The 14,179-nt window shown below is 41.1% G+C and overlaps 1 protein-coding gene across 2 annotated transcripts in view; it reads left to right on the top strand.

The window, feature by feature from the left end:
• LOC117462885 (A-type potassium channel modulatory protein DPP6-like) overlaps nt 1–14,179 on the top strand; it is a 110,594-nt gene that overhangs the window by 12,739 nt on the left and 83,676 nt on the right. Inside the window, exon 1 of one of the 2 annotated variants that reach the window (XM_034105243.2) lies at nt 3,329–4,159. The exons of the other annotated variant lie outside the window; for it this stretch is intronic. Coding sequence (XP_033961134.1) covers nt 3,968–4,159 — 192 coding nt within the window. The 5' untranslated portion in view covers nt 3,329–3,967. Of the gene's footprint in view, nt 1–3,328; nt 4,160–14,179 lie in introns of those variants that run through there. 2 annotated transcript variants of the gene reach the window in all.

Genomic DNA, 14,179 nt, shown 5'->3' with positions numbered 1-14,179 from the left:
TGAAACGTGGTGATTTTCAGGGAAGTTCTGGAGTTTTAAGCAGCGTATTTTGCTACAATTTCTAGCAGTGTTTGTATACGTTTATTCAGCAATGCACATCGGAGATAATGGTATCGTCGGAAAGGGAAAGTAACACTGAATCTAAAACAATAATTGTCGTATCTGGTTGTTCAGTTGTCGATGGGTTATTAATCCGAGAATCTGTACGACTTTTAATGCAAAGTACCGAAAGTGGGCGTTAAGTCTTTTATGGATGAGCTTGTTGTCACCGTCAGTAAGAAGGCCAAATAAGGGGGGCATTACCTGACTTAAAGTTTCTTAAAAATAAAAACTGTCCCTTTAACTTCACACGTGTACCCCATCTTTGCCATAAACTTCATTGCATGAGATTCACAGTTTGACACAGTTAGGATGAGTTATGGCGTATATTTCCTGCTTGGAGACAGGTCTAATAATTGAACAAAGTTGATGGATGCAACTCAGTTTAACTGAATGTGTGAATCAATGTGAGTGTATTGATGTCTCGAGGGTAGCTTCAGGATAAAATGTGTGTCCAGTAAACAAAGCAGGAGCATGTCCTCCAACACAAGGAGCAGGGTGATACAAAATACATAATCCTGTTTCTGTGCTTGGCTCAGTTTAGCATCAAGGGAAATTAGTGTCTGGCTTAAATACAAAATGGGAAAATGGTGAAAAATTATGTGATTATGGTTAGCTGTAAATAAATCCATTCCGTAACAATCATGAAGAGAAGCGCAGTAATTTCCTTATTCAGCTGAGTGATGTTGAGAGGAAATTATATATTACGGCATTCCCATCAGACATTGATTGATTGACCTGTTTGCTCTGCCATCCAATTAATGTGTGAATCATTTTGTTGCAGTGCGTAGCATGCGGATGGAGACTGCTTAGCCTGTGGTGGCATTTCAGTTAATGCAAACACTTAAATGTGTGTATAAGCCTGTTACATTATATGTATTATAAATAATGTGTGACTCTGAGCCTCACACTTTCACCCCACTTAACTCTGTTACATATGTTTGGGGTTTAAATGGGTTTAAACATGATGCATGAATATGTGTTAGGTGTGATAGCATCGCTTACAGCTAAAACAATAAAGAACAAGCTTCCAAAGCCCAATTATTTAACACTTTTTACTATATTCATTTTACATGGACAACAGTTTGCTCTCCATTTTTGTTTCTCAGACTTCTTGATTCCACTTCAGACTTTAACAAACTGTTTTAGGCAGTGGTGGGATTTATCCTGAAGGCTAGAGTGTTGCAGCACCCTGTGGAATATGTCAGCACTAGTATTTTTGGCTTCATTTCAACAGTGAAGCAAAATAAAATGACTTCCTTCAAGCACTTATATAATAAGATAGCAAATCAAAAGCAAACTCACCCAGGAGAGTTTACTGAGCCACATAAAACCATCACTCATCAGTATCATAAAGTGCACAGAAGTGCATTATGTCATTTGGATTCAAATGCATCTGGTATGAGCTTGAAATATGATTACAATGTCCCATATCAAATCATAAGTAACTTTTGGCTTGCACTGACTCCAACAGCACCATTAGCTTCCTGCAGAGGTATTAGGTATGCTGCAGCTACCATCCTCTTTATAGCTGTTATTACATGCCTCTCTACATTCACATTCTTGCCTCTTGTAATGCAGAGCTCGACTGCAGTGATGTTTGTGAGAGTAGGGGGGCGGGCGTTGCTCCAGTCAGTTGCTGGATCTACGAGGAGGCGATAGGGTATTCAAGAAAAGCCCATGGCTCCCGGCGTGGTCCTGAGGGGAGCGTTTTGCAGCCAGGCAGGACACAATAGCTTCCCGAACAAGGTGAGGGAGATTGAAAGACATCTATCAGAGAGGTTGGAGTGACTCAAACCTATTTCCCCAAGGGGTGCGCACACCCAGGAAAGGCATTTCTGAACTACAGAAACAAATGATGACGGGGACCAAGGCCAGCCACTGTCTAAGATGAGACTGCAGGAAGCACATAATTATGTTCAGTCTTAAACACATCTCTGCTAAAAAGCATGCAAAAGCATCAACAAAGTTCTGATTTAATTCATTTATAAATAGTGCACCACATCATACTCTAAATGAAAAGAAGATGAGTTCACACTGAAGAGGAGGGATAGGGACAGACTTTAATTAGAGAAAGACAGTGACGTCCTTTGTTCTTGTTTTTGAATGAGTGTCCAGACCTTGAAATCAATAGGAGGGATTCTAGATATGTATCTTATTCAATAGGTTACATTCATAATTCAAGCCATGAATCAAAGAGCCTTTAGCAGTTCGTTCAGAGCTGGAGATGACTCACCATTTGTCAAATAAAATGAACTGAATCTTGCTCTTTGTTCAAAGTCAAATATGAAAAATGCTCATATCTACTGTTGTAGTAAGTGTGCCTTGAGTGCTCATTGCAAAAGATTACAACATGAAATTGATTTCACTTAATGGGAGATGCGGAACCCTGCTATTCAACAGCATCATGTGAGGGGCTGTTTTGAGCCTTGCTTTATTGCTGCTTTGAAGTTGGACCGTGTGAAGATGACCTATTTCTTAGAAATTCGGCTCGGCCCCAGTGGAGTGGTAGTTTGAGCTGTCACAGTGAGAAGCTGAGGGGTGTTCGCCCATGGCTTTCATGACGGGGATGGCAGATATTCTAACACTTTGACTCAAGAGCCTTTCCCTCCCTGCACCACATATAAGCCAATATTCTGCATTTACCGGAGAGTTGCAAATCGTTGGGCCTCTGTGAGCACTTCGAGCATGAAATATAATGTATGAGCTGAACAACACTTGTGGATGTGGACTGACTGAAAATATCTGATAGAAGGCAAACTGCATACATTAAGGGGAGAGACACTCATGGTTTGACTTATTACAGTAAAGAATAAGACTTGAAAGACAGAAATACATTCCTTGCATTTTATTTATAGGCTAATGACAGGACACATGTGTTCTGCATGTGGGCATATTCTCTTGTTATTTAAGAAAAAAACATGTGTTTCACTGATCTCTGATTTCACTCAATATGTAAGAGCTGAAGCATCTGAGAAACCATGAGCAAAAACCGGAGTATGTGTCATCTTACACCTGCACTATAGGTGTGTGGGCAGCCTGTCCTATTCAAGTACGCCACAGAGAGGCACTCTAGCTCTGTCCTGGGACCAAATACAAACATTTGGTCGGAAATGTTATGAACCCCTTCAAAAAAATCTTAAACGTGTCCCATTTTTCATCACGGGGTTTCAATGAAGGAGAATCCGGATCAAACTCGCGCAGTGCCGTTGCATGTCTGTGCGTAAAGCAGCACCCGGAGCTGTGTAGTGACTAGCGACAGTACAGTAGCGCGGCTCTCTCTCTGCTGGTCACTTCTCATGCAGAGTGCGTCTGCGGAGAGCACCGCCGGGCTCTCTGTGTCCTTCACACTGTTACTGCGTGAGGTCTGCCAAAAAACACAGCCGAAAGTGTCGAAACATTATCTTTTGCTCTTGTGTTTTGCCGACAATCGACTGGAGTCTGGTTGGAATCAAAAATCTGATCGGAAACTCAGCGCATCCGCCTGATATCTCGCTGTAAGGAGGCATCAGGAAACTGAAGAGGGGAGACAGCGTGTTGTGAATACAGATTAGAGCAACTATTTACACCTTCAACCCACCAGTCTGCCGTGCGCCTGGACAAAGCTAAAAGGACATCGCTGCACACGATTCAGCTGTATACTGGTCTGTCACATCACGTTGTGAGTCACTCACTATTCATACATGCTTTTTTACTAGCTCGGTATCTTCACCCCATCTTTTCTGCTCCATCCGGAGGTGAAAACTGTCTGCCTGCCATCGGCTCTACTCGAAGCGCACAGAAAACCAATAAAAAAAACGATTCAAGCGAGACCTGTATGTGGCTGTGACATGCTGTAAGTTGTTTTTATCTGGACTGGACCTATAATATGGCTTCGCTGTATCAGAGATTCACCGGGAAGATAAATACGGCCAATTCCTTCCCGCACCCACCTGAGGCCAGTCACCTGCTCGGTGGTCAGGTTGCAGACGAGGATAACGCGGCGAAGACCCCTCAGCCACTCGGCGATGGCAGACCTTACATCCAGTATCGCAAAAAAAGCTCGAAGGAGGATGAGGATGTAAGACACTTTTACTTTATTAGCCATAACCCTCGTTTATAAGATAATCTCCAGATGTATAGCTAAAATAAGAAACACACACACTTAGAAAAACATGCATACTGGTTCGCACACATGCACACACACAAGCCACTCACACACATGTTAAGTGATAGGATGAGAGTATCTTTGAAGACATATTTGTTTTACTTTTACAGGGTCAAGAAAGTTTGAAAAGGTTGTTCTTCATGCTGTGGTAGCTTGACTCTTGCTAGAATACGCATGTTCTGCCTGGTTGCTTCAGTTGACTGTATGGCCTGTCAAAGCTGGCCTAACACTTTTGTTTTTGTAAAACATGAAATTAGGTTAGAACAAAGCCCTCAGATGTACCAGATGACATGAGTGACAGCTTTTGACAGATAAGGATGATGTAACACTCATTGTCTGATGTGATTATCTGCAGTTTTGGTGTGTGTGTGTGTGTGTGTGTGTGTGTGTGTGTGTGTGTGTGTGTGTGTGTGTGTGTGTGTGTGTGTGTGTGTGTGTGTGTGTGTGTGTGTGTGTGTGTGTGTGTGTGTGTGTGTGTGTGTGTGTGTGTGTGTGTGTGTGTGTGTGTGTGTGTGTGTGTGTGTGTGTGTGTGTCTGTAAGGTGAACCTTCCTCTGGTACTGCCTGTGGTGCTGAAACAGCGAAGACTGTGATTTAGGGATAGCCTCCAACACACATGGATGTAGCCTTTGTTGTCACTCACAGTTTTTCTAAATGATCATGTTAAAGCTTTGAGGTGTTTATGCTGGTCACCATGTTGGCATATTATGCACTCAAGCCAGAAAATCAAAATATAGTGAAAGGGGAAGACGTCAGGAACCCTGGGCCTCTTGGTTGAGTTGAGATGTTTTAGTGTGAGACCAAACACTTGCTCTTCCACCTGCTACTGCCTGTTATTCAGCTTGTATTTTAGAATATACATGTATCTTTTAGAGCAGGGGTGTCAAACTAAATGTCATCACGGGCCACATCAGCATTATGGTTGCACTCAAAGGGCCGGTTGTAACTTTAACACTATATAAATATACATGTAGATAATATATATACAATAATGTATTATATTACATGATTGCCTCTGCATTGGATTATTATCGGATAGGGTAATAACTTCACAATTAACTACATCTGAAAACAGAAGTCTAGTGCAAATAATTGCAAGTCTCTTCAGTATGCATGTCACAAAATGAGATGCATTGTGGGACATGTAGTTTATGGGCAACCTGCTTCTGTAAAGCGGCATGTAACCGTACAATAAACGTATTATATTCTTTGCAAGCTCTTGCGGGGCCACATTAAATGAAGTCGGGGGCCAAATCCTTGAGTTTGACACCCCTGTTTTAGAGCTACTATCAAGCAACAATGAAAAGATCTGTGTCTTACACATTTATGCTTTGGCTGCCCTTGCTTGTGAGCTATGGTGGCTCTCGCTTAGTTTGGTGGATTGGTCCATGACTTGGTCAATGTTTTTGTAAGAATATGATTTCCATAATAATTGTTAATAAATCTGTCTTTATGTGACTTAAACATGGAATCAAGTGTTTTCATATGAGCCAGCACGTGGCCTATGATTTACAAATTCAGCCTTGAAACCATGAGATGAATGTAGAATGAAAGTAAGGCTTTGTCTTTTGTCCATTGGCAAACAGGATGTTGTCTTTCCAACCGTTTATATTTCACACAAAGAAAATACAGAACAGCAAGTACAATCGAAATCAATCAAACATGAAATGCTTTTTATGATAAGGCTTTATATTCTCAATGTTTCATCATGATGTTTTTTTCTGAGGCAGATGTTCACTGATTAGGCCTACTTGAACCAAAAAAGAGAAACGGACAAGGACACACAGCTGCTTACGTCTTATAGACTCTGCCTCCATTTAGCCTGATGAAGTGACATGACAGTTTTTACGATTGCTCAGCATGGACTTTGAAAACAGCGCTTACTTTTACACCACACATATGTCTTAGCCTCTATAAGGCTTCTATTGTTGTCGTAAAAACAGGTAATCACCAGAGCTCTTTGTTGCTTGCATCCTGATTGATGTGATGACAATCAAGCAATTAGGTGTTCGGCCAGGTGGAGCGTGTGATGACTCATTTGTCCATTAGTGAGGCAGTTTAAATGGCAGTTTTTCAGATGTCAAACACTTGTGTCAGATGTCTGTGTCTTGTGTAGAGAACAGTGTGCAGTGTGTTGCAAAAAGTGCCATGTTGAAATGCAAATTGGGTGCAAAGCAGAAAACGTGTTCAGAGTTTTGAAGACTTGAGCTGAGATTTTGCTCTCTGCGTGGCAGCCTCCATCATTGTGCTTTATGTGTTATTTTAATGTGTTAGCAGTTGAACAAAACAAAAGTGTATTAATGTGTTGCTTGTTTGCGGATGATACTAGTTCAAACAGCAAACACAAGTGTACTTGACTCCTTTAACCTTTAAATAGCTGCAAACACTGTGATGTTCTTCTGAATTATTGATGTCTGTCACATCTAGAATCATGTGATAAGGTTGGCAAAAGGCTGTACACTGACACTGCTTTGGCTGTCACAGCAACACCTAGCCTGTGCACAGTGCTTGTCATATGTCTTCTATTTCTTTTAAGAGCCTCTTTGTTCATGGGAAGAGATCTGCTGAAAAACTGAAAATCGTGATTTTCTCTCGCAATTAAACGTTGAGATTGGATTGTTGAAAGGCTGACCAGGAGCTGTTATTGTGCTGCTGGATTTCCAACATATTTATTAGATTTAGGCCGTTAACCTTGAGGTCACCTTTAGTCCCGATGTCCCCCTGAGTCGTGCTGGAGCATGAAATTGCCTTTAGCCTCAGGAGATGAGGAGACCATTTCAAGAAGTGCTATTTCCAATGCAGTAAAAGTTTAACACACTTTTGTTTTTTCTATTAGTTTTGCAGAGGGATAGGGTAAAAATGGACTCGGAAATGTAATTAATGTATTTATTACATACAGATATTTACATGCACAGTTTTAAATGACAAAAATAATTCAATAATTAAGACTTTTCTCTTGCTGTTCCTTTGTTGTGTGTTTGTTGTGGGATTGATTAATTGTTGCTGTGCTCTGTGTGAAAGCATCAGTATTTTTCATTAGAGTTTGAGTCACCAATGGAGACAGTTTCTTCTCGTACCCTTTACTGCAAATGGAAACCTGCAAGTGTCCTCAATTAATGGATTTGGTATGTAAAGGTGAAATATGCTCAGATTTCACTTCCCGACTATCCTGGGACATGTTATGACCTGGCTTGTATTGATAAGTCCTTACAATTTGATTAAAAAAAGAATGAACCAATGTCCCTCCGACTTATTCAATGGAAGACAACGATGCTTGAAGTGCATCAAAAATAGTCTATTATCTCAAAGTGAAGCTACCATTTGTGTGTCCTCTTTAGAGTTTGAAGACATGTTACCTGTCAGGTTCTTAACACATTTAAACATTTTACTGATTATAATTAAGGCACATCACGGGTTCCTGCCTTGAGCCTGGTTTCAGAAGACTTGCTGTATTTAAATCACTAAATTCAGCTTGTGTCATAATTCAATTGATAATTTAATATTTAATCATATTTATATGTATACTGATAACATCAAAGATATTTATATTTTATCACCAAACAAGATTCTTACTCACAAAACAAGCCTTGCTGCTTGCCTTTTGTGTTTTTCTGACAGCAACTGTATTCATGTTTAACTAAAAGCATGAGTCATTAGTGAAAAGCTCTTTTCCCACAGGGCTACCTTAATCTGAGACTGGCATGCTGATTAATAAAGCATCAGCATTTTATATTATCCCCAGGCTACATATTTTTGATTAAAAGTATGACGGAAATGTTTTTTTAAATGACTTTAAATGGTCTGATTCTGCCTGAAATGTACGTATGATACTGAGAAAGTGTGATGTTTTCCCCGAGGATGCTGGTGGCAAAATGTTATTTTGAAAAATCAAGGTTACGTAGCAGGGCCGGACTGGGACAATAAGTCAGGCCGGGAATTATACACCCAGCCAGGCCACTACCAGTTTTTTGTGACATTTTGCTGGATTTATTTGTCAATATTTACAGCGTTGCTGCCCATAGTGATAGCCCTCTAGTCTAAATCTACTACCAACAAATAAACATATGGAGATGGATTACTATTTAAACAAATGTGCAAATCTAGCAATTTAGGAACCTATTCATGTGAACATATTTTAAGTGGGGTTGGACCTCAAATCCTATAGGGGGGTCCGGTGGCATTCTCCCCCGGTAAGATTTTTTTTCCAATGTTGGACTTAAATGCATCAATCTGGTACACGTTGAGGGGGAAATAAAGAGAGAGACTACACCCACATGAAACAGAACTGTATACATTTAAAAAAAATCATAATAACATGGCCATAACCAATAACATACCATATCCAATATGAAAAAACATTGAAACTTGTTTATTTATTTGTTTTTGGTTCATTTATAGTTGTGAGTGTGTCTGTGCCCCTGAATCAGCCTCTCCTGTATCCCCCTCTCCCCCCTGCTCCTCTTTGAGGCAGCAGCAAAGACTAGTTTTAGCTCTCAACAAGTTTTAATTGTTTATCTTACCTTTTTTCACCTAGTTAACGTTTTTGTATTATTATTCATGCATATTTTACTAATCACTCCCCCTTCAAATGGAAATATGTGTTTACATGAATGGTGACCAAACCGTGAGACCCACTGAGAACTAAGTTAACTATCTAAACATTCAGCAGAGTCCTTTATCTCAACTGAGCTGTAGTTATCAGTCTCTCAGTCTGACAGGAGAGGACTCTGTCTCCTCCACCTTGTTGTTGAAACAGCTCCTTATATCCGTTAGCGCAGCTAGCTAGCACCAGATGCTAACAACAACAATAGCCTACACGTAACCGGTGCACGCGCTTTCTCTCTCTCGCTCGCTCGCGCCACACATACCCTCCCGAGCTTGAATGACACAGAGACCAATCGAGGGCATTAGTGTATGGTCTGTACTATGAAAGTGGCAATGTCGGCAGGCCACATCATGTAGACAGCCAGTTACCCTCTGTGAGGCAGAGTCAGACCCACATTTGCGCAGCGTTGCGTTCACAATACATACATAAAAAAATCTTCAGGCCAGCAGGCCACTTAGCAGGCCAGGCCATCGGGAAACCTCCCGGTGCTCGCGATGGCCAGTCCGGGCCTGTTGCGTAGGCTATATCTCTGGGGATGAACACAAATAGCCGTGAGCTATGAGATTTCTCTAAAGAGATTACTGGAGTTTGTTTTTAATAGTGTAACCATTGAATTTCAGGGTGTATTTGTGGCTGTGTATCGTAGCCTTAATCTTGTAAAGCATCATTATACGACGTGCGTGTCTGCCGTCTATAAATTCATTTTGCTTGAGTTTCACATCGGTGAAATCCTACTGTACTCTCATAATTATGTTATTCTGTTTCAGATAGCAGGAAATTGGAGTTCAAAGGGAGTGAATCATAAATCACCCTGACTGTGGGATTTAACTATAAAATCGAATACGGATACCACTGCCCAGGGCTCACACACACACACACACACACACACACACACACACACACACACACACACACACACACACACACACACACACACACACACACACCACACACACACACACACACACACACACACACACACACACACACACACACACACACACACACACACACACACACACACACACACACACACCCTGTCCTTATATTCACTTGACTTTGCTGTCTACTTACAGATACTCCAGATCTGAAAAAGGAGGTTTGGCCCAGTTTCCATTTGAAGTTTAGCTCTGTGCTTCCTTTGAGTTAAGGAAGCTCGGATAAATCCGCCAGACGGAGCTCATAAAGGGCGACCAGATAAAAGAAGAGAGCACCGAGACGTGATAGGCTGTGTTCATTATCTCTGTGGTCGGGCTAGATGCTGTATAGGCCTATGCTTCAGGTTACCGCTGTCTACTAATGGACGCTACTTTCCAGCTGCTGTTTGTTTCCAGCTGCACTCTTCCAAAATGATGACTATATCCAACACATTTCAGTGCTAGAACAAGATGTAAAGTCATGGCATGTGTGCTTCATTTAAGAAACATCTTTGGGTGAAAAACCTTCTGCTTTGATCAGAGTCAACAGTCGGTGATGGTAACTGAAGGAAGATAGAGAGATGGGGATGTTTCCGATGTTTCATAATATCTGCCTTACCCTTTTTGTTATTGCTTTTTTGGGAAATCTCTACATCTAGAATGGACTCTAACGGTTTCTGTTGGTGTCAGGCTGTGCATTTGGACTTTTATAACTGGCAGGTCCTGAAGAGGGCTATATTATAGACTGCGAGGACCATGCACTCCTAAAGGCATTTAAACGTTTGCCTTCTAAACGTTGTTTTAAGGCACCTGTGTGGTGCACTAAAATAATCCACATTTACATTATTGCTTAATTGCATACAACGAATTCCCTTGCACTCTTGTTTATAGTCACTCTGGTATTTTGTTTTGTTGGTATACATTTATATTTTCCAGCTCTAGTTCTGTAATGACTTTTGTAGTGGTGTCAATGATGTTGACTTTTTTACTTTATGGCATTTATGGTAAAGTAATAGTACACTTTTTTGATGTGTACTGTCAGTTTAGAAATAGTGATTTAAGCAGCTTTACGGTCTTGCCTTGCTGAAACTTGATAATAGTATGATCTTAAATAGAAGATGCAATATTGTTTTATTTTTTAGAATCCTTCTCACAAACCATTACAAAGTTAAGCGCACAAAGGGGGGGTGAGGACCCTTTAAACTGCATGTGGGGGAAAGGGCACACAAGGCGAACGTGCTGTCAGCGCTGCTCCTCCCTTCAGGATTGGCAGCATCCTCGGCAGGAGGACCCCTCGCTCGGCGTTGCCATGGTTTCAAAGGTGGAGAGGGTGAGGCTGTTTGAGCTTTGGGAACACACACACACACACACACACACACACACACACACACACACTGCTGACTCTGACGGCCATCTGGAGATGACGCAGCTCTCCTCTCTTGTCTGTGCTTTGTCCACTATGAAACCATTTATTTGACTCCTAATGAAAATCACCCTTTCCTTTTCCAGGGGTTCGTTTGCTGATGACAGACCTATTTCCCCCCCCCCCCCAGCACATCACCACTGTGTTGACAAGCCATCGATCATCCTCTGCCGCTCCGCCCCTCCCCTCCCCCCCCACCTCCACAGACCTGTCAACAGTGCGTCAGCAGGCCGCTGCCTCTCTAGTGATGATGCACTGTATTATCACATGAGCTGACAGTGGATATTATTCAGTGTTTAAATACAAAGGAGCCTTATTGCTCCCTGATGAGACGAGGATCCTGCAGAACGGCTGATGCAGAGCTTCAGTCTCCTGTGGTAGATTCAAACATATCATCGGCTGTCATTAAGCCTCCATGCAGGCATTTAAAAAAATGATTTATTCACATCACGTCCAAAAGCCTCTTTTCTTTTCTTTGATATATTCATTTTAACTGTAGCTGCGATCTGTGTGGTCAAAAGTTAGCAGATTAAATATTCATGCAGTCAAATAATCTCCTCTTTTTCATTCTATTTGATCTCCTGCTTCTTGATGTCAGTCATATCCCCGCACAGGGGATTTAGACGTAACTTTATTTTTTAACTTAAGGTGAGTGTGTCACTAAATATAACTGTCTTTTAACTTGCCTAGTTCCCATTTCATTTTGTTCCTGTGTGAGGTGTGTGTGTCTCAGTTTTTTTTAATTAAAGCTTCAGGCTATGTTTTCTATAAGTAGAAAATTAGCTTTTATCGTTGTGTGGTTGTTACACAGCAGTGCAGCTTTTTTGGAGGGAGGAAAGAGCAAGCATTATAGATCAAGGGTTGTTTGCCTTTGTTTTTTTCATTGTTGTTTAAAATGCCAAGCACGTGCAGGACAGCATTTATGATGGCTTTTCCAAGCACTGTTTCTGTATTGCCACGAGAGACTGTTGTGTTCCAATCAATGCACCAACTCCACTCTGTACTGTTGACGTCAACATAGACTGCTGTGCCTCAAGCACGGTTAAAGCCTAAAATCCTACTTGAACAAAAACACAAAACAACAAAAACCCAAGTTGCTATGGTTTCCTACACAGCTTTAGTAACTGAAACCAGCCAGCTGCCACTGCTAAAAGCGTCACATTCAGATCCAGGAAGAGGAACAAAATGTCAGCTCTCATTAGGATTGGAAAGGTTACACGGTCACCTTGGGTTTCTGACCTGCAGACACTGACAAAGGTCTTATTTCTGGCAGATAGGGACAATAAATCATCAGGAGCATCTTTCTAATTGCCACATTTAATTCAAGAAAGGGGAAATGTAAAGGTCCCTATTATACTGTTTTTCATCAATATATTATAGGTCTCAGATATATACAAAACATGTCTCTGAAGTGTTTGACTGAAATACCAAACAGATCATGCATTGCAGCATCCCATAATCCCCTCTGTTTCAGCCCTGTTTCAACAACACATCCTCACTCCCAGGTCGGCCTATGTTGACGTTATGTCAAGTCCCCTGCCGGCTTTTTCCAACGCAAGGGGGGGGGCCTTAGCGTCCATTTTCAACGCGAGGGGGGGGGCCTTAGCGTCCATTTTCAACGCAAGGGGGGGGCCCTTAGCGTCCATTTTCAGCTTTCCGGGATGTCCATGTGCTTCTATGGACGCTCATGGAAGCACGGCATTCGTTTGTGTCAACTGCCCTTAAAGGCAATGAAGACACTACACTACCCAGAATCCCCAGCTATCGTTTGGACTACACCATGTGCTCTGTTTGACAAACCCCGTGATAGTCCTCAAGCTCTGTGATTGGAGAGTGTGCTCCGAGGGTTACCGAGCCTCGAACAGCACTTGAAATGGGATGGAACCACGGCAGACTGTTCAAAACTGGATTTGAACGGGTCCACCGCGTCCCCCCCTCCCCCACCCCGTCCCCAGAACTACACATGCTGGCTATTCTGTTTCGCAACATGTTCTCTATGGCACGTCTCTACTGGGAGTTGTAGTTTTAAAAGACGTTTTCGTATTTCCCATAATAAGAAGTTGCCAGTATTAAACTGTGTACATCCCTGGAGGTTTAGGGGACAGGAAACACTCACATTTAAAACATATAATTAATAAATGGGTGGAAATTGCTGGTGCCCATAATGGGCAGTATTAATATATATACCCACACGCCAGCTAAGGTCAGAAGAGCTTTATTTAACAGCTGGACTTACCCGTAGCAAAAAAATCTATAAAATCCTATAGAATCCTATAGAATCTTGTAGAAATCTATAGCATGTTATAGAACATAGTCGTATTTGTAAGCCATGCTAAAGAATTCTATAGAATACTATAGAAATCTCTAGATCATTCTGTAGAATACTATAAATGTGTACTTTTCTATAAACTTCTATAATTAAAACTATAACAATCTAAAGAATTCTATAGGACAGAACCGACTCATGACATATCTGTAGAAATCTATAGAAATCTATAGAAATTTGTAGAAATCTATAGCATTCAAAGAAAACATGCATGACATTTTCTCTCTGATGCAACCTATACTAAATTCTATAGAATTCTATAGAATTCTATAAAACTCGTCTTTAAATTGGAATAGAGAAAATCATAGTAATCTACATCATTTTGTGGAACTGAGCTGCTTTGCAAAAGCTGTATGGGTCCCTTTGAAATCTTTACAACTGTATACTGGATTATGTGCCCAATTAAATTATGTAACCTATACATAACCATATACAACCATACAACATATTGGAATGGAACTCTAAACTGAATGAATGTCACTGTCCTTGTAATCTGATGTCAATGCTCCAGAATTTCTGTGACTGCATCTGTATGTATACATTGATCACTTTTGTTATGTAACTAATTATCTGTTACAACTGGAGATTAAAGCTAAGTGACATATAACAATATCTATTGTTAGTGTGAGTCTGTTATAAACAACTCATTGGAGTCTGCAGTA

This window comes from Pseudochaenichthys georgianus, chromosome 17, assembly GCF_902827115.2.
Source record: "Pseudochaenichthys georgianus chromosome 17, fPseGeo1.2, whole genome shotgun sequence".
Lineage (NCBI taxonomy): Eukaryota > Metazoa > Chordata > Actinopteri > Perciformes > Channichthyidae > Pseudochaenichthys > Pseudochaenichthys georgianus.
Note: the sequence above shows the minus strand (reverse complement) of the source record. Positions and strands in the feature narration are given on the sequence as shown.